Genomic DNA, 19,627 nt, shown 5'->3' on the forward strand with positions numbered 1-19,627 from the left:
CCCTCTGCGATCATCTTCTTTCCTTCCTTTGTCCCTTGGTCTATCCTCGTCCTTGATAGCAGCCAATGCGTCTTCGGCGTTCATGTACTTCTGCGCCTTGAGGAGCATTTCAGCCATCGTCTTTGGGGGGTTCTTTGCGAGTGAGCTGACGAGATCCCTAGACCTCAGCCCTGCCTTGAAGGTCGTCAGCTGCACCATATCGTCGGCTTCGTCTACTTCCAGTGTTTCCCTCGTGAAACGTTGTACATATGACCTCAAGGTTTCTTTTTCTCCTTGCCTGACGGTGAGCAAGTGATCAGCGGTCCTCTTTGGTCGTTGTCCTCCAATAAAGTGGCGTAGGAAAGCGTTGCTCAACTGCTCGAACGTATCGATTGACGATGTTGGCAACTTTGTGAACCACTCTCGGGCAGCCCCCCTGAGTGTAGTAGGGAAGGAGCGACACAAGATTTCATTTGGGGGCTGTTGAAGTCCCAAGGTCGTCTTGAAGGTGTTTAGATGATCTTGCGGGTCCTTCAGCCCGTCGAAGGGCTCGAGCTGAGGTAACCGAAATTTCGACAGTACTGGGCAGTCGAGAACCGCTGTTGTGAATGGTGAATCCGTTGCCCAGACCATCCAATCCACACTCCGCTCTGTTTTCTCTTTGATGGCGTTTCTTAGCTCGTCCATCTCCTTCCTCATCTCCTGAAGAATATCTGAATTTTGCTCGACGGGAGTGTTAGGTCTTCGATGGTCACTTCTTCTGTTACTATCCCCCTCATCTTCCTGATTTCCCTTCGAACGATTGTCTTCTTGCTGAAGCCGTGATCTCAATTCTTGGTTTTGCTTAGTTAGTTCTTCAACGGTGGCTGCAAGGGTTTGAACTTGCTGAGCCAGGGTTGCAGCGTCTTGATTAGACTCCATCTTGAAAAGAACAAGAATAGGGAACCACTATTTCGAGTTTGAACACGAAAACAATGTTGTCCCCACAGACGGCGCCAAACTGATAAGTGTAAACTTGTCAGTGATGTTCGTCGGATGGAGCTAATCCCTCCTCCTTCCCTTTTGTGCACACCGGTGTGGTGCCTGCCACAACGCCTCCGATGCCAAAGTTAGAATATAGGGTCTTCTTTGTGAGGGAAGTAAAATGAACAAAAAGAGCAAAATAAACAGTATTCTTTCTTACTTGTCTTTTTCCTTCGTGGGAGTGTATGGGTTTTATATCTGTTCTCATCGTACCTAGCCGTTGGAGGAGTTATGGAGGTCTTAATGCTCCATTGGGTAACGCTTCAAGACTGTGTAATGAGGCATCAATGTCTCCAAACGGTTCGTACAGTTGGAAGTGTAACCGTTCAGTTGACTGCATTAAAGGGACTGAATTTCCTCGTCAGTACCGTGGCCTTCTGCGCTGCTCGTCCTAGGGACGTTCTCGTCCGTATGAGGACGATCATTCTCATAGATGGCTTCATCAGTGCTTATTTACCTCGTCATCGAAATTGCCATGCGGACATGATTTTCCAAACTTAACCTTTCTTCTTTTTCCATGTAGTAGAGCTCAAATAGTGGTATCTTCACATGAAGATTTGTTGTCATAAATCATAATAATCCCAGACAATAGAAGCATAAATACTGAAATTTATACAAAATTTAAATGAAATTAATATAGAAATGGAAAAATGGTTAAAATAATACAAATGTTATATTCATAGCAGAAGATGTTTCCAGAGCAAGATAGCTCAAGTGCTTAAAAGTGTTCTAAAGTGATAATATCATTTGCCAAAAGTAAAAATGCACTTTATGGTTTTACACCCACCTCTGCCACAGTAAGACCCAGGTCATCCGTGATTCCAGACTGAGCAGATGATGAATATCCCACCTACAAAATCAACTATACACCATTTTCAGTTCAGTAGTCAACATATCAAACGTCTAGGCATCCCACATTGAGATACCCATCCCATTTATTGTCTTATTCAGTTATTCTCTCCATTGTTATAAAAACACTCCCTGCAAGCCATTGACAAATCTATACCTCAATCATTTAGATGCATTTCTATGTAAAATCCCTACAAAATTTTGGCGTTCAACTAATATATTTTCTATCATGGCCTAGTAGCATAGAAAACATTGTGACTCTTCAAACTGTAGTGAAGATTCAGAAATGAATAATTCTTAATAGAATTTGAGTTCTCTACAAATTTGCAAAATTTGGCACTCATCATAAACACATCAAAATCTTTGCAGACAATATCCTTGGACCAAGGACCATGTGGACTAAAGAGAGTGTGGACCATTCTATGCTAAAGTAAAATTTTACTTACAGTTGTGCCAAAAACATAGGAACCAGAGACAGCAACCAAAGTGCTAAGCCCAACCACACCTGTGGCTGAGGAAGATCCACTCTGACTCTCACCACCATCATCACAACTAGTAGTGTTGGCACAAGCATGGTCACCACTACTAGCACCACTGCCATATAGTTGATGGTCTTTGGCAACTAGAGGAGTTGATAGCTCTCCTTCTTCAATGCTTTCTCTGCCCATATCTTTGGATGGCAAAGAAATGGTATGTACAGTATGAATTAAAAATTCAATTTGTGTTTCAAACACAAAGAGATGAAGGCAAGAAGAAGAGGGCAGTTTCTGAGTTTGACGGATAGAGATATTGAGTTAACGAGAGTGGAAATGAAGTGTTTAGGACCCATGTGCAGTTCATCATTGGACACTTTTGTCCGTATTTATTTAATTTTATTCTTGGATGTGATGCTATCTTTGTCCTTGTCCTCTTTATTATAGATTGAGATAAAGTGCCAGTATTTCCAGCATGTGTAGGTGCTTGAATAAAAAATTTTAAAATTCTTAAACAGTTTGGACTTGACTCGATAAAATACTCGTTCATGTTTATTTGTTTACAAACAAACTAAGTTTAAACTTTAGTTTTAAACTTGTTTAATAAACAAGCTGAGCCTAAGTAAAAAATACTGTTCATGAACAAGCTCGTGAACACCAAGGTTTGATATAAAAGTAACAAAACAAGTTAAGCCTAGGTTTATTTATGAGTTTGGTAATAAAATTGATATGAGCTTGATAAGTTTACTCATATCCTTCTAAAACTTTAATTAATTATAAGTTGAGACCACTCATCCAAACCAAATAGGCTAGATAATAAACTTGATATAGGCTTGATAATATACTTGTGTCCAATCTCAAACTCAAAAGCATGATATTAAACTTGAGTTTAGGCTTGATATTGAACTCGAGCTTGGCTTGACTAATTAATCAAGTCAAGCCAAGCCGAGCTCAAGCTTTTATGCTTTATAATGAGCTCAAGCTTGAGTATTATTTGTAGGCTCAAACCAAGCTTGAACATTCTACTTTTGCTATTGAGCCGTGCTTGAACAGTTACTACTCGACAAAACTCGGCTCGTTTACTATCCTATCCCTAGAGCTTTAGTCAGCATCCATATTATACATTTAACTTCAGCACTCCCTGAATTGCTCTACTCCAAATTTGCAATTGAGGCAGCTTGTCTAGTGTCTAGCCTTTGTTGCTACCCCTAACTCATGAGATGGCTTTGAAAAAGTCCCATTACAACTTATTACGTGAACCTCAAAATGCTCAATGTTGGGTTAAATTGCAGCATGAACATATTCAAATATTGATTAAATTCACTTTCTCCAATCTCTTTTGACTTAGAGTTGCTTCATAAGGTGTGGTTTCTAACCAATTGTGTTATCTCTTGGAGTTATCAACCTTTTAAAATTAAAATTTTGAAATCAAGTTTTTGGGATAAATGATAATTTATGAAAAACTTATTACACTATTTCCAGTTTATAAGTTCAATAGAAAGCAACCAAGTTATATTACAAATTAGCAATTTGCTACACTGTGGTGGTTTCCTGTGATATTCTTAAATTTTAGATGGTTAGCTTTTCTTCTAAGTGGTTTTCTGAAGCAAATAGCTTCAGAATGACAACTTAACTATTGTCAATGTGCTTGGAAAATTGTGTTCCCTAAATTATCAATTGCAGTCTTTTTTTTTTTTCTTTTTTTTTTTTTTTTTTTTCCCGTAAGCTATAAAACTATTGAATCAGTTAGCGAATAATTTGATATCATGCATCATGAAAATAACAGAAACAAAATTTGATGATAAAAGGATGTTTACAATAACCTTGATAAATGTGCGCATAAATTTCACAATACTTGATGATGAAAAGATGATCATCCACACCAAATAAATAAGCTGAATTCTCCCAAAATGTTTCCAATAACATTTTTCTTTACCATGAAAAAAATGTTAAGTGGTTTATTGGGTAGAATAGGTAGCTGAACCGAGGATCATGATGCATGAGATAACCCCACAACTGAACATACTTAAACAATATATATTTACGTGTGGAAGTTTGTTTTATAGGGTTTTTAGATTTCAATTGAACTAAGATGAACAAATTTTCTTAAGGGTTTGAGTTTTTGCGCTGAGGATTGGTAAATGATGCATGAATTTCTTCCAATGTTTGCTTCTTGGTCTCTGGTACCAGCTTTGCAATAAATACAACAGCTAAACCACAAATGACTGAGAATATGAAAAATGTTCCTGAAATATCATAGCCAAAATAATCATGATTAGTTACCACAAAGAAACCATGAAATTGGAAAGTAAAAATGAAGATGTGTGGTGGGTGGGGTGCTGCTTATGAGGTACCTGCTAAACTCCATGCTATCATAAACTTGAAGACGTATACAACAATCCAAGCGAAGGACCAGTGTGCTGAAGTCACTAGGCTTCCAGCTGTACCCTTGATGTTTATAGGATATATCTGAAATAAAATCATCCTTCAAAGTTCAATCTTATGTATAATCTTGCTTGTCCTGTGAAACTCATACTTCTATACTTCTATACTATCATGAAAAGGGAATTCCGGAATTTTTTTTTTTGCCCCCCCTTTTGTGTCATTTTTCTAAATGGCCACTAGTACCCAATTTATAGTTACATCTTCTGTGGTTTAGTACTACAGAAAAGAAAAAGGATAGAAGGAATCAAACTGTGACTGTGAGTTCTATAAATTTATAATCCTTGCAAATTCTTTCTTACTTAACATGTTATTGTAGCATTGGATGATAATTAGAGTAAAGTTCATAATCCACTTCGAGGAATGTTGCTATTTGAGAGAGCCTAATGCCGTCACAAATAGTTAAAGCCAGTTTTCTCGTTCAATATGTAGTGATTATTGAGAGCAACTTTGTACGTGCAGAAGGCTATTAAATTTTGAGTTCAGAGTTCAATAAGTTACATACCTCTGACATTATAACCCAGGGTAATCCTGCCATGCCTATTGCTTGAGCCATACTAAATACCTGCACAAATTGTTAATTGGTCAAATAAATACATGTCATCTGATCTACCAGTACATGACAACTTGGCTAATAATTAAAGAAAAAGATCAATGAACACTTCCCTGTGGCTTCTAAGGATCAAGTGGAAAACAAACATAAGAAATTGCTTATTTTCCTCTGCTAATAGGTGATAAGAGGGATTCAAGTCCTAGAAGACTACAACTTGAATCCATTTTCATCCAACATAAGCTCAGAACTTAGAATACGCTAAAGCATTTTAAATCCCCACAAATATTCTAGTTGGCACTTGTAAGTAAATGAGGAAAAATGTAAGAAGTTCAACAGTGTTTTTTTCCGTTCTTTTCTTGATAAGGGGAACAATTGTCCTGCAGAATATTGTATTACCGATAAACCAATTAGCACCAAAATGGGAGTGAGCTCCTTCAACAGGCTAAGGTCCTGCGCATAACAAATTTAAGTTTGTTACTATTGAATATGGAAAACAAAACCATGAAATAAGAAGTGTCTACATATGGTTTTGGTAGAAACCTGAAAGATGTATGACAAGCCTACAAGGAAGCAACTCAAGCTCAGTCCACTGGCAGAAACCTGAAAACATTGGCAAACTTGATAATCAATAACTGTTGAACTGTAAGGCAAACTTAAAGAGAAATAATATTCGCCATTATCACCATTAGAAGGGGCCGTCTTCCTAAATTATCTGACAATAGTACACTGATAATATTGGCTGGAATCTGCACAAAATATGTACACGTTTGGGAAATGTATCAAGAAGAATCCCACATTCATTTAAGCTAGAGTGAGTCAAGTACCTGGATAATAGCCATAGTTGTAGTCCCAATGCTACTTGAAAATCCTATATAGACCAGAGAGTTGTAGTGTTCAGAGTTATTGAAAAAATATAGTACCACTAGTTATATAAAAATAGTTCCTTGTTTTACCAGCTTCTGTAAATAAATAGCTTGCATAGTAGGCAACTGCACTGCTGCCTCCAAGTTGATCAAGCAATATCAGCCCAAGTCCGGCCTAAACCAATTTTAAAAAACACTTCACACTCACACAAGCAATTTATGGAAAAGAGGCCACAATAAGAGACACTCACTGTGAGTGGAGAGACATATCTACTATGGAAAAAATGTAGTTTTCCAGTCTCTGAAAATTGTTGACATATTTTTGTATAATCCTGTCAAAAGCACATGTATCATTCTTTTGTTGTCAAGAAAAATAAAATTGTTAAAATAATAATAATTGAAAAAAAATTTCCTCTAATTGAGGTTACATAACAGTGACTCTACTAAAAAAACTTGAATTGGAAACATTACTTTTATATCAGCTGCTTCTTGAGAAATATCAGCATTCTTTCCCCTAAGAAGCTGTAGAGAAGCTTCAAACTCTTCTTGCTTACCAACTTTTGCCTGTATTATTTCACCAATGCAATGAATGGATGCTTACTTGTCATTTGTAGAGTAAACACAACGTACGTGATTTAGTAGTCTTAAAGAGACTTTGTTGCAAAGCATGCTTTTGGAAAAGCCAAGAACAACAGGATTTAGATTGGCAATTTCTGTTGACAATGTAAAATTGAACAACCCCCGGGAGTAGATTCAATGGCTTATAAACACATAAGGTGAAATTACTCCTAACCAAAGTGGGATAAGTAACAAAGAGCAAAAGTATTTGAACACACACTCACCCACACCAAGATAGAGTGTTGGTAAATTGTTGAAACACGATTCAAAGCTGAAGCTACTAAAAGAAGTGAAAACAAGGATACCTCGCCTGATAGTCACTCAAGTGAGACTCCTGGGTTGCCTGTAGCATGCTTGAGCAAGTTATTAAACAAGTTCACATCTTGCCTGACCCTCACTGTCATAGATTTTGTTTCCTCTATTTTGGATCGAGATTCTGATCCTGTTCCTAAACCTTACTTATTAGGTACTTAATACTACTACTTTTATTACTGGAGAGCAGTCATATCATAGAAAAATATTAGAGCCTTTCCCTAGATTCAAATCCTTAACTCTGTTCCATCTAGTTTTTGATTTTGCACCTTCATGGTCTATCATTTATAAAGGTCCTTGTAAAAACAAGTACTCTATTGAAATCATAGAATATATAGCCGTGCGTCAGTGCATGCAGTGTGCTCTTAGAGTTCTATGAAGTGGACATGTCGTTCATGAAGGTGTCCATGTAGAAGAAGTCCAGAGGTTTTGGAGGCTTCAACGAATTGTCTACTGAGTAGGAAAGGCTAGTCGATCACAAGGTGTTGTGTGTAGAATGTTAGGACATATGTAGTTCACTCATTAAGAACATATGTCATTCTTTTATGTAATTGGCTAATCCTTTGACAAAACACATTTTACTTGTAATTGGGTAGTTCTATGTGTTTTTAATACTTCAAGAAACAAAATTTCAAGATCAAGTGTTGAAGTCATCAAGTCTGTCCAAGAAAACAAGCTAAGAGTGTAAATTCATTAAATCTCGATAGCTGGCTCGACAGCTGCATCTATCGAGCTTAAAGAAAGCTGTCTCAAGCCCGTAAGCTCGACACTTGCTCGACAGCTTCTCGACACCTCCTATCTGTCGAGATTTAAGAAATTTAGAATTCTGATTTGATTTCTTGGAATTCGTGAATATGTCTTTGGGCCTTCTTTTCTCCTAACCCTAAACATATAAAAGGATTGTTTTAAGGGCCGTCAAACAGTTCACAAGTTGCACAAGCATTGAGCAAACTCTGTTCAAGCAAATTGTGACTGGAGACGAAGTTCTTGACCTAGTTCATCTCTTCTTGAAAAAGTTGTTGTGTATGTGCACCTTTGGGTTTTGTGATCAAGCATCTTCTTGATCTTCATCGTGTAGGATGAACTGAAGAACTTTGCAGCCTACAACCTCTCTTTCAGTTGGTGATTGAAGTCGCGTATTGGGATCCGCGCATTGGTTAGTCACGTACTTGGAAGCCGTGCACCAAAAGGAGGAATTATCACTACAGAACAAGTTCATTTGGGTATTGGGATAAGGGTTTAACTGTAGGTTGGTAAAGTACTTGGGATTCCTTTGCTTGTAACCGCTTGTTGTGATAATAGTGGAGTTTCAAGAGTGGTGACCTGAAAATCACCTGGTAGGGTTTTTGCCGTCAGGTTTTCCCCATTCGTAAACAAATCACAATGTTATTTAATTTCCGCTGCATATTTAGTTATTTGGTGATTTATTTGTGCTACCACGCGTTTGCATATTAATTAACTTAATTAATTCACTTAGCTAAATTAATTGGTTAATTTATCACAAGAGGTCAATTCGTTTTTGGCCTATCATAGAAGTCTAGTCATTCTTTTATAGCGAATTGCTTTGTTGGGGGTATGTTGCTCCAAGTGTTTTTTTTTTCATTGGAGATGTACACCATCAGTTCTCCACTTCGTTTTCCAATTTTTGTGTTCTCTATTTATTGATGTACTTATAATGTGCTTAATTTGATAATTGTTGCCATTTGCAATGCATGAGAAAATGTAATATAATTATTTTATAAGAATATAATGTAAAATTTGTAGGTTAAATAGTACATTTATTATTTAAAAGAATTATATATATATATATATATATGAAAAACATAAATATAATGTAAAATTTGTAGGTTAAATAGTATATTTATTATTTAAAAGAATTATATATATATATATGAAAAAAATAATTTAATAAAAATATTTTACTTACATAATTATAATATTGCTCTATATAAATGAAGAAGATGTTATTAAATATACCATAGTTATTTTTTTTTAGAAGAAAATATACCATAGTTATTGGTTGACTACTTTGAGTATATCCAAGTATATTAAAAAAAATGTATACCCCATTCCATGGAACTCATGTAACATGTTACATTGAGTTTAAATTATTATCTTTCTCAAAAAAAAAGTTTAAATTATTATATGAGTTTAGAATTGTAGTATTTTTCTCTTTCTAAATATTAGTATGACTCCTATAGTATTGAAACTTGAATTTTAAGGTAATCTCTTGAATATTTATCATTTTTATTTTTAGGGCTTATATCTCTAATTTCTAATGTCTATTTTGTTTGTATTTTTTAGCCATAAACTAAAAAGACAACCTGCTCAAAGAATCAATTTAAGACCCAGTTAGTCCAAAATAGACCGAAAGAGATTAAATTGGACTATGTGGACCGAATAAATTGAAGTGGACCAATTAGACCGAGATAGACTGAATGGACGAAATAGATTGAAATGGATCAACATGGACCGAATGGACTGAAATGGACCAAATTGAACCGAAGTGGACCAAAATTGATTGAATGGACCAAAATGCTATGCTGATGTGACTCAAAAGAAGTGTAGAAATAATAAATGTTACGCTATAGTTTTTAAATATTATATAGATTCGGGTCAAAATAGAAATTTGAAACATATTAATGCTCACATGATTTTTATTTTTATTACTCAATTAAAACACCACATAAATAAGTCTCAGCAAGATATTTAGACTGACCAGCCACCTAGGTGACTTTGTAATGAAGAATACTCCCGCAAGCTCTACTAAACATGGAATAGCACCTGAAAATAAAAATCAGTGTGAATCAAATCTATCCCTATATTTTTCTTAAGAATTTAGTAAAATTAATTCAGTGATTGAAGCAACAAGAAATTTACCAATTACAGCTAGGATGCGCCAGGAAATGTTACTTCCAATGAAATACATTAGTTGAAAGCCACAAGTTATCATCAACTGCACATATGACATAACGTAGGTATTGTGAACAATGAGTTGGCTATACAATTTAAGGCCATGATGATCTTATTATACCTGAGTAGCTGATGTAAATTTTCCCCTATGCTTCTTGGGTGTGATTTCTGCTATGTATACAGGTACCTACTTGGTAATAAGAATTTGATTATTATTTTTAGACTATGTTAGTTGGTATATTAAATTATCAATTATGAAATGCAAGTACAAGAAAACTTACCACATATAAACTAATGCTAGTCCCAAATCCCAATAACAGGCTTCCGAGATCAAGCAACCAAGCATTCTACAATAAGCATTGAATTCTATTATATATTGATTGAAACCAAGGAGGGACAAAATATGTATAAAGTAACTCTGATGGCTTGTTTCACACTTATTTTTAAATTCTTTTTCTAATCTTCACTTAATGAAAATTCCAGGAATATTCTTTCAAGAATAATTACTAATAGTTTTACAACAATAGTTGACAGTGTCCTACTTTGGACAATTTTTATGAAGTACAAGTTAGTGAGGAAATGGCCATGTAATTCATTGAATAGAGATTAGAAATTAAAGTTACTCAGACTGCATTCTTCTAAAACTTAGTTGGAAGGTATAAAAAAAGCAAAAACAAAAACCTGTGCCAATGCTATTGCAAGCCACCCTGCAATCCGGAATATTTCTGAGAACCACATTGCCTGTTTTTGATACGCAAAAAGAAATTGAGAGGAACCAAAAGATGTTAGTCAGGTTTTTTTATTTTGAAACTTTATCTTCAACAGCAAAATTGTCATTAAATAAGAGACAAGCATTGGATCCACCATTCCACCTACACAATTGGGATTTAATTAGGAAAAATATATAAAATATCTCCCATTGTGCAGTCATGAAGCGAATGAGCCTTTAGATATATAGGAGGGAAAAAAAAGGTTTTTCTATGACCGAAACAAAATTTTATAACATTTTTACAATAAATTTTGGTGTAAGCCCACTATAAGTTAAAATAAAGAACAAAATTTAGGACTGTGCACAAAACTGACAAACCAAAAAAAGGGGCCAAAACTGGTCGAACTATTGCCAAAATTTCGAATTGGTTTTGGTTCGGTTCGGTGTCGGTTTTTATTTTTTAAAAACCGAACTTTTTTGTTTTATTTTTAGTGGCAGGTTTGTATGCACCAAACTAGCCGAAACCAAACCGAAACATATTATAATATATTTTATATTAAATATATAATATAAGTTTTATAAATATTTAGGCCTCTGGTTAGTTTAAACATATTTGGGCCTCCAGCCTTTTCATTTTATTTTAAAACATTTGGGGCTTTTTTTTTTTTTTTTTGGATATGATCCAGCCTTTTCATTTTATCATTAGATTAACTAACTATGATTAAACTAATTACTAATTAGATATCTAATTAAACTATAAAAACAAAAGTTAGAAAACCCTACCCTACATACCCCACACGTTTCACTCTCACTCTCACATTCAACTCCACAGTCTCTCTCATAGTTATGCCAAATCTACCTCTGCCACCGCCTCCACACGCCGGCCTAATCATCGACTTCTCATGGTGACCCTTTCTCTTTTGAAAATCTTGATAACCCTCTTTTTTTTTCTTTTTCTTTTTTTCTTTTTTCTCTTTTTGTATTTTGGGTTTTGTTTGATACTGAATCAATGATATTTTTATGAGACTGAAGCTAATATCCTAGTAGTAACAACGTAAGATGTTTATTTTTTCAATTTTCATATGCAAATAAAGTTAGGGTTTTGAAAAAACCCATGTGCTTGGCTGCTTGTGCTGGTTGGTTTCTTTATTTAAGATTAAATTTTTAAATACTATATAGGTCATTGCTTGTTGACTTCTGATATATAAAGTTAGTTGCTTATTTATTTATTGTTGGTATATTTGTTTATTATTGTTTGACATGCTTGAAGTGTGAATCTGTGACTGTGATGTTAGGTTGTTATTTTCTTATTGATGTTAGAGTTTGAAAAAAAAATTGAAAAAAAAAAAAAAAAAAAAAAACCAAAAGCCCAACCGGTCCAAACCTAAACACCAAAACTGAAAACCGACCAAAATAGAAATAGAAAAAAATTGATGGATTTCCAATTATTTCAATCAGTTTTGGTTGAGAACTTCACAAATCGAAAATTTCAATTTCGGTTGGCCAACACTTAGAAAACCAGCCGAACCAAACCAATTACACCTCTAACAAAATTAGTTGTAACATAAAACTATATAATCTTATTTAATATCTTTTTATTGGAGGTGAATTTTGACAAATTCACAATTTGATTACATCTTCTTCTTATATCCTTCATACTTGCAAAATTTTTAGAAATTTAAATATCAATAGCTATGTCATCAATAAATTGTTTAAATTGCAAGTTTTTGTAGTTTAAAATTATGCATAAAATATTAGCTTATAGATCATATAGTAAATAATATATTTGACACAAAATTTAACATGTGTATTAAGAACATAAAGAACATGTAATTCAATGGTTAAATTTTCAAAATATGTAGTAATGTTTATTTATTGAGTAAGGTTATAGTCTTAGGTTACAACCAATTTTGTAACTAAATTTTGTCCTAAAATAAAAGAAAATAAGAAAATTGTATACAGACACTAAAAGGTCAAAATAATATTATTTTAAAAATATTGTGAGATTTTGTTGTGAAAAGCAGAGATAAACTAACATTTTTCCGACCGATATAATCTGCTATCAATCCATTTACTAATCCGCCAATCACTCCTCCTATTGTCATCATCGAACTGAAAAAGGAATACTGCATAGTCAAATGAATATAATTGTTATCAATGGATAAGAGAATTGATGGAAACATAGCATATCTACTTACAATTGGTAAAATCTAAGAGTTTACAACATAGCAAACTAGTTTGATGGAAACATAGCAAACTAGTTTACAACATTTTTATAAATTGTTAATGTGACCAACCTTTTATTAGTTTTTATCTAAGCCCATCATTAATATCATTTTTTTATTTACCAATAATCACTCATTACATCAGCATTTTGTAAAATAGTTTGTATCTATAGTATTATTCAAAATCTAAAACGCAATACAAATATTTGAAGTAGACATATATTGATATTTACATTTATGCAACATGTGTAGCATTACTGTATATTAGATTATTCAAATACAAATACATAGGTATGTATAGATGTATACTCTACAGACATGCCTAGCTACATATAATGATAAAAATATTTAGAATAACTTATAGACTTTAGCTATGTGTATACAAATTATACACACACATGGGTTGAGTTCTATTTGATAATCTTATCATTTTTTTTAAACGTACGATAGAATTCAATCTATGACACCCACTCCATAATGATTACTATTATCATCAATTTAAAACGTATCAATCAATATTTAGTGTAGGAGGAAATTGAATATCAATTCTCTTATTTGACGACAAGAGACTTTACTAGTTAACTTAACAGTAACCCACAATAATCTTACTATTTAATTACACATTTATTGATAATGGATATGCATGTCAAATCTTGTATTAATTAATTTGTTATTATTTAATTAAAAAAAATTTGTTATTATTATTAAAACATATAAAAATTGAACTATAAACATTTTAAATTTTTTGATAATTCAATAGTTACAATGAGAGATGAGAACTTAGATTCTAGATGTCTTAGTTAGAAATATCAGAAGGTGCTAATCAATTGAGCTTCAAGACTCTTAGCAAAATATAAACATTTTAGAAATAAGACACTTGATATTTTTTGCAATTATAAAACTTGTATATAATTCATAAACTCACCAAGATATTTATCTAGAAAAAAAATTATTTAAATAATAAAATATTTTAATGCATGGTTATATATGAATACATATACCAATTTTTATGGTTCAAGTGCAAAGATATCTTAAATAGAAATATATCTAAGACAACGTTTTACTTTAACCTACGGTAGACATTTTGGAAAAATTATTCAACATCCGAGAGCAATGATCCTTCTTATAACATAATAAATGGTAGGTTTTAGCTTGAATTTAATTAAAGTGATCCACAATTATATGAGAAAATGAAGTATTAATTATTTATATCAAATGACTGGTCAATATTTTGGAAAAATTATAAAAAATGAGTTGAGTAGTGGGCCCATTATGAATTTAATTTGTTGGATATACTATTATATTTATATGAGATGGAGGACAGGAGGAGTATAACTTTATTGTGTTTACCAAGTATTTTATAATGCCCAACATTCTGCGTGTGTAATTAAAGAAAATGTCTGTCAGTTTTCATTGAAAAGTATACAATATTTCAAAAATACAATAATGTTTTACTTACTCCTCTTATAGGAATGACGAGTCCTATATGAATTTTATTAGTTGAATTCACTATTATATGAAAAGATAGAGTGTGTTATTATTGTACTCTTAAAATATTGTATAATTACTCATTTTTAATTGGGATTTAAAAAGATGAGTTGAATTTGAGAAAATCATACGTTCAAATTTTACCATTTTAGTAAATGTACATAGATAAGTAGAAATTACAAAAAATATTAAAGGAAAAAATTAGTACTTACAGATGTATCAGAGAGACTCAAATCTTCGACGATCCCAGATTTAGCAGGTGAAGAAAAACCTGTCTGCACAATGCATATAATACATTTGTACAATGTTTAATCCATACCACATATTACACTTTGGCACTGTCATGAACAATCTCTTCAATTCACGAAAATGATAGTAATATTTCAAATACACCTAACTAGTTAGTTAGCATCCTTCTTAGAACTTTGTTATGTACAACATATACAATAATACTATTTGTTAAGAGTTAAGCATAAAAGTTGTGTAAACTTTCTTACAACGCTTGACTTTGTACCCAAAAGAAACAACTCATGAAATGTTGACCGTATAGTAGAAATTCGTGTATTTCTTTGATATATATATATATATATATATAGCGTACATGCATTCATGCCATACGGTTATGCAGTGGTATACTTACAGCACACCCAGAACCGAGGGAACCACAGAGGGCGACCATGGTGCTGAGCACAACAACAAGCGTGACTGATGAGAAACCACTTGATTGCAAGTCATCATCAGTAGTAGTAGTATTACTACCATTAGTAGTAGTGTTTGCTTCAACAGTTGAAGGCCTTCTCAATAGCGGTGCTTGCATGCTTTTTCTCTCCATGTCCTATTTTTATTTTTAATGGAAGATAGGTAGTTTTTGGAGAAGAAGATGAGATATAAGTATTTATTAAGCTAGAGAGAGAGAGAGAGTCAATGACAATAATGACGTGCATGTAGTTGCTCTTTTTTTTTTTTTTTTTTTTTTTTTTTTTTTTTTTGTTTGTGTAGTGGTTACTACTTGGGAAGGTCGATCTATATGTTATTCAAAAACGTAAAGAGCGGAGATAGCTCCCAAAGTGCTGAGCACAACCACAGTTAAGGCTAAAGAAGAAATGGTACAAGTTAGTTAGGGAGCTCTCTCTCTCTCTCTCTGACCAGAAAATTTGTGTTTTAATAATAGCAATACATGCAATAAATAAATATCTTATTGTTTTTAAATGTTATATGAGTATCACATCATTTGAAGCATTCCAAGCTCTCTTCTCTATGATGAAGGAATATTATGAATGTGGAAATTTCGACTTGAATTCCACTTCACCTAACTAGACTAAGATAGAGAAATCAAATAGGCATCATCATAACGTTGAATATGCAATAAAAGCATTTTGTTTCCTTAGAGTTTGTTTGGTTAGAGGTGAAATAGGGATGATGAAAAATAATTGAAAGAAAATAAGTTTTGATGTTGTTTGGTAAGGAGAGAAATAATGGAAATTTTTTGGTAGAGCCTAAACATTTTCTTCCCTGGCTTACCAAAAACTCATCTCTCCAAATCAGAGAGAAAACAGAAATAAAAACTCCAGCTCCAAAGCAATGACTATGCCTCCAAATTTTAATGCTTCCTATGCATCTCACCTACTCCACGCAACACGTCTAGTTTTCTATTCATTAAAAAAAAAAAAAATTGAAAAACATGTCCAGACGAATGTAAAATGGCCTTTGAACCAGATTCTGTTTTGTTGCTAAGTTTTTTTTCCCCCACCCAGCAGCACGTCCAGATTATATATATATATATATAAGATTATATTATCTATAATAATAAAGAAAAATAATATAATTATATATGTATGATGTATTAATTTTTATATTATTTAATTAATAAGTACATTTTAAATAAATTACATTTTCTATACTCTCAATTTTCTTTTTAACTAAACAAAAAAAATTTTCATCCCTCCTACTTTTTCATCCCTTTAACTAACACACAAGAGGGAAAATTAAATATTTTTTATTCTTTCACTTTTCTATCATTCTAATAATTTTTTATTCTCCCACTTTTTCACCATTTCAACTAAACGGACCTTTCCATTAAATAAAATTATAAGCATACCTAGAATAATGCTCTCAATAAAAGTAAAGTAATTGAACAATTTGATTACTATTCATAGATATAAATATGATATTGAAGTAGTAGTTTAGAATAAGAATGGGCGGAATAAAAAAATCGAAGAAGACTCAATTATCATCAAAACCATTGTTGAGATTTCTATTAATTAATATAACAATTCCACACGAGTTAATATACATGATAAAATGTCGTTAAATAATACCATCCGGATCATGAAAACGAATGCATGAAATGAGTTGGAATAGTCTACACGTTAAAATGTCTATGGTTAGATTTGGGTCATTCCTTGAGAGCAGGGATGGAGCCACTGTTGGTCCAGGGGGGGCAACCCCTAATTCTTTTTAAAAAAATATTATTATATGTATGTACTAATTTTAACAATTTTATTTTATAAAATTACATTTTACTCCCCTTAAACAATTAAAATTGATTCTTTTAAGAATAATGTTATACTCACAAATTTTTTTACAAACTGTTTTTGGAGCAAATTTTTATTGGTTTGCATATGAACCTACTACTTTCATCATTTTTTTTTTACTTGCTAATAACCACTTATTATCTCAGCAATTTATAAAAAAGTTTGTAATTCTAGCATTCTCCTCATTTTAGTGACCATAAAAAAAATATATATATATATATATAAAAAAAAAAAAAAGCTTAACAACAAAAATTACCAATACTAAAACTAAAAAAATTAAGCCCAATCAACCAATTTTATCAAAAATAAACAACCATACATTTAAAAAATTCTAAACAAAAATAATTTTGTTCTTACCCACACAATAATAATAATAATAATAACTCAGCGGTTAAGTAATAGTAAGTAATAGTAGAGTCAAAGGTTGAAACTGTTACACACAACCAACAGTAAAATTGCCCCCCTTATATCAAAGTTTTGACCCCATCTTACTTGAGAGAGACAAGTTATTCATATTTCTTTCAATAATAAGATAATGTAATAAGTTAAAGAAATAGAACAATAAATATTGTAAAAAAGTAAAGTTAGTAAGATATGATGACTAAGAGTATATATTGGTTGAATTTATGTTTGTCTTAATTGTTTGAAACTGCCACACATAACTAATAGTAAAATTGCCCCTCTTAACTCAAATTTTTGACCCTGTCCTACTTGAAAGAGACAATTAAGTTATTCATATTTCTTTCAATGATAAGATAATGTAATAAGTTAAAGAAATAGAACAATAAATATTGTAAAAAATAAAGTTAGTAAGATATGATGACTAAGAGAATATATTGGTTGAATTTATATTTGTCTTAATCATTTGTTTTGACTTTAGCAATAAAATAACTAGATCAGAAACATCCGAGGGTTACTGATTGTGATCCAATAAAATGATGCACTTGTAAATTCAGCAAAAAATAAAAAAAACAAAAATTGATGCACTTACGCTATTGCCGGATTATATCATTGGAAGTAATATTGAGTTTGTAAGTATTACATAATGACCTAATTAATAGATCCAATTGTTTTGGAAAATTCATATACGTACACATAACCATAGCTCATAGTCTCTATATATAATTATATACACTATTAGGGTTTTCATTGTAAGACAATATGGCATATGGTAAAGATATAGCTGCTAGATCCTAAGGACGTAGATTATTAAGCCGAATCACATAATTCTCTATATTCCCTCTCTTTCTCGATCTGCTTCCGCTTTCTTTACAATACTTTTCTCCTTAATTTCAACATAGTATCAGAACCACTTTCATGTGTGATCTTCACTTAGCTTCCCAAATTCAATCACTCTTTTTGCTAGTGGCCTTAACTTGCTGCTTCCATGCTTAGTTTGAATAATCACTCCGCATTTTCATGAGAACGGTGAAATTGGGATAGTTTTGAAAAATTAGTAAACTTGAACTTAATGTAGTAGACTCTAGAATAAAATTCAAAATTGGTCTAATTTCTCATAGAATTTAAGGGGTGTTCATGTCATTCCATAATCCATGACATTTAAGTCATGCATCATTTGTGTGTGAGAATTTCATGCATGTTCAGGGTTTTGTGTTCATTGACATGGCATGTAGTTTAATTGCTCTTTTGATTGATGTGCCAGTTGATCTTCCCTTCCTCTTATGCAAATTTATTAGAACAAAGTTTAGCTCCAAAATTGGTTATAGTCTAAGACTACAATCTTACTCAACAAAATAAAAATTACTATATATTTTGAAAATCTAACCGTTCAATTGCATGTTCTTTAAGCTCTTAAAACACATGTCAAATTTTATGTCAATTAAATATTATTTACTATATGATCTATAAGCTTATATTTTATGCATAATTTTAAATTACAAAAACCTGCAATTTAAATAATTTATTGATGATATAGCTATTAATTTTTAATTTTATAGAAATTTTGCAAGCATGAAGGGCATAAGAAGAAAATATAATCCAATAATGGATTTGTCAAAATTCACCTTCAATAAAAAATATATATATATATATATATATTAGGTAAAATTGTAGCTTAAGGTTACAACCAATTTTATAGTTAAATTTTGTCCAATTTATTATTTCTGTCTATTTCTCTAAATTATAAGAAAAATGATTTTTTTTAATATTAAAATTCACTTAATTTTATCCCATCCTTCACATTTCTTCTTTCTCTAATCTAAATCCTCCTCCCCTTTAGGCTTAAGTGCTGGAGATCAACGTTGCCTTCACCAGCCGCATGACCACTGATCTTGAATGGCACTTTCTGTGGTGTTCTGGGCCCACAAGGCTTACTGGCTGTGATTTGTTTTAATCTGAGTGAATGGTGCTTGGATGGGCTTCATGATGTTATACCCGTGGGTTAACTAAACCCACCATGCCGCCCCGAGGATAAAGAAAAAAATTAAATGATTTTTATTTTGATTAGATTTATAATTTATTAAGAACTTACTTACAAACTCACATAATTCAATATTAAGAATTTTATATATATATATATAATTTTACAAAAATAGAAAATAAAAATTCATTTTATCTAGAAATGTAAGTGAACCAAGTTGTTTATAAATAATTTAGTTTCAGCTCGAGAACAAGCTTATTTATATT

At 32.2% G+C, this 19,627-nt stretch overlaps 1 protein-coding gene and 1 pseudogene across 2 annotated transcripts; both read right to left on the minus strand.

Moving 5' to 3' along the window:
* LOC112029674 (sugar transporter ERD6-like 5) overlaps positions 1-2,548 on the minus strand; it is a 53,851-nt pseudogene extending 51,303 nt beyond the window's left edge.
* A 1,570-nt stretch (positions 2,549-4,118) lies between these two features.
* On the minus strand, positions 4,119-15,395 carry LOC112000310 (sugar transporter ERD6-like 5). 2 transcript variants are annotated; one of them, XM_024032409.2, is made up of 18 exons: positions 15,088-15,394; positions 14,660-14,722; positions 12,771-12,860; positions 10,707-10,766; positions 10,307-10,372; positions 10,147-10,212; positions 9,993-10,068; positions 9,832-9,896; positions 6,654-6,746; positions 6,434-6,514; positions 6,273-6,357; positions 6,144-6,187; positions 6,003-6,065; positions 5,860-5,919; positions 5,716-5,769; positions 5,272-5,331; positions 4,679-4,793; positions 4,119-4,570 (listed from the first exon to the last, which is right to left on the minus strand). In XM_024032409.2, the coding sequence occupies exons 1-18, from the start codon at positions 15,277-15,279 to the stop codon at positions 4,431-4,433; spliced, it is 1,473 nt and encodes a 490-aa protein (XP_023888177.1). In that variant the 5' UTR covers positions 15,280-15,394; the 3' UTR covers positions 4,119-4,430. The 2 variants fall into 2 exon arrangements, with proteins under 2 accessions (XP_023888177.1, XP_065618852.1); XM_065762780.1 differs by lacking the exon at positions 10,147-10,212 and having other exon boundaries at positions 15,088-15,395.
* Between the last annotated feature and the right edge of the window lie 4,232 nt (positions 15,396-19,627).

The sequence above is a fragment of the Quercus suber genome, unplaced genomic scaffold, assembly GCF_002906115.3.
Source record: "Quercus suber isolate HL8 unplaced genomic scaffold, Cork oak 2.0 scaffold_473, whole genome shotgun sequence".
Taxonomy (NCBI): Eukaryota; Viridiplantae; Streptophyta; class Magnoliopsida; order Fagales; family Fagaceae; genus Quercus; species Quercus suber.

What these genes read in the sequence shown, in the direction of transcription:
- LOC112000310 (XM_024032409.2), bottom strand. Translation starts at nt 15,279, where the DNA reads ATGGAGAGAAAAAGCATGCAAGCACCGCTATTGAGAAGGCCTTCAACT. An exon ending in CCCTCGGTTCTGGGTGTGCT is followed by an intron (nt 14,723 to 15,087) that starts GTAAGTATACCA and finishes TGCATTGTGCAG; the next exon opens with ACAGGTTTTTCTTCACCTGC. An exon ending in AATTTACATCAGCTACTCAG is followed by an intron (nt 10,069 to 10,146) that starts GTATAATAAGAT and finishes TCATATGTGCAG; the next exon opens with TTGATGATAACTTGTGGCTT.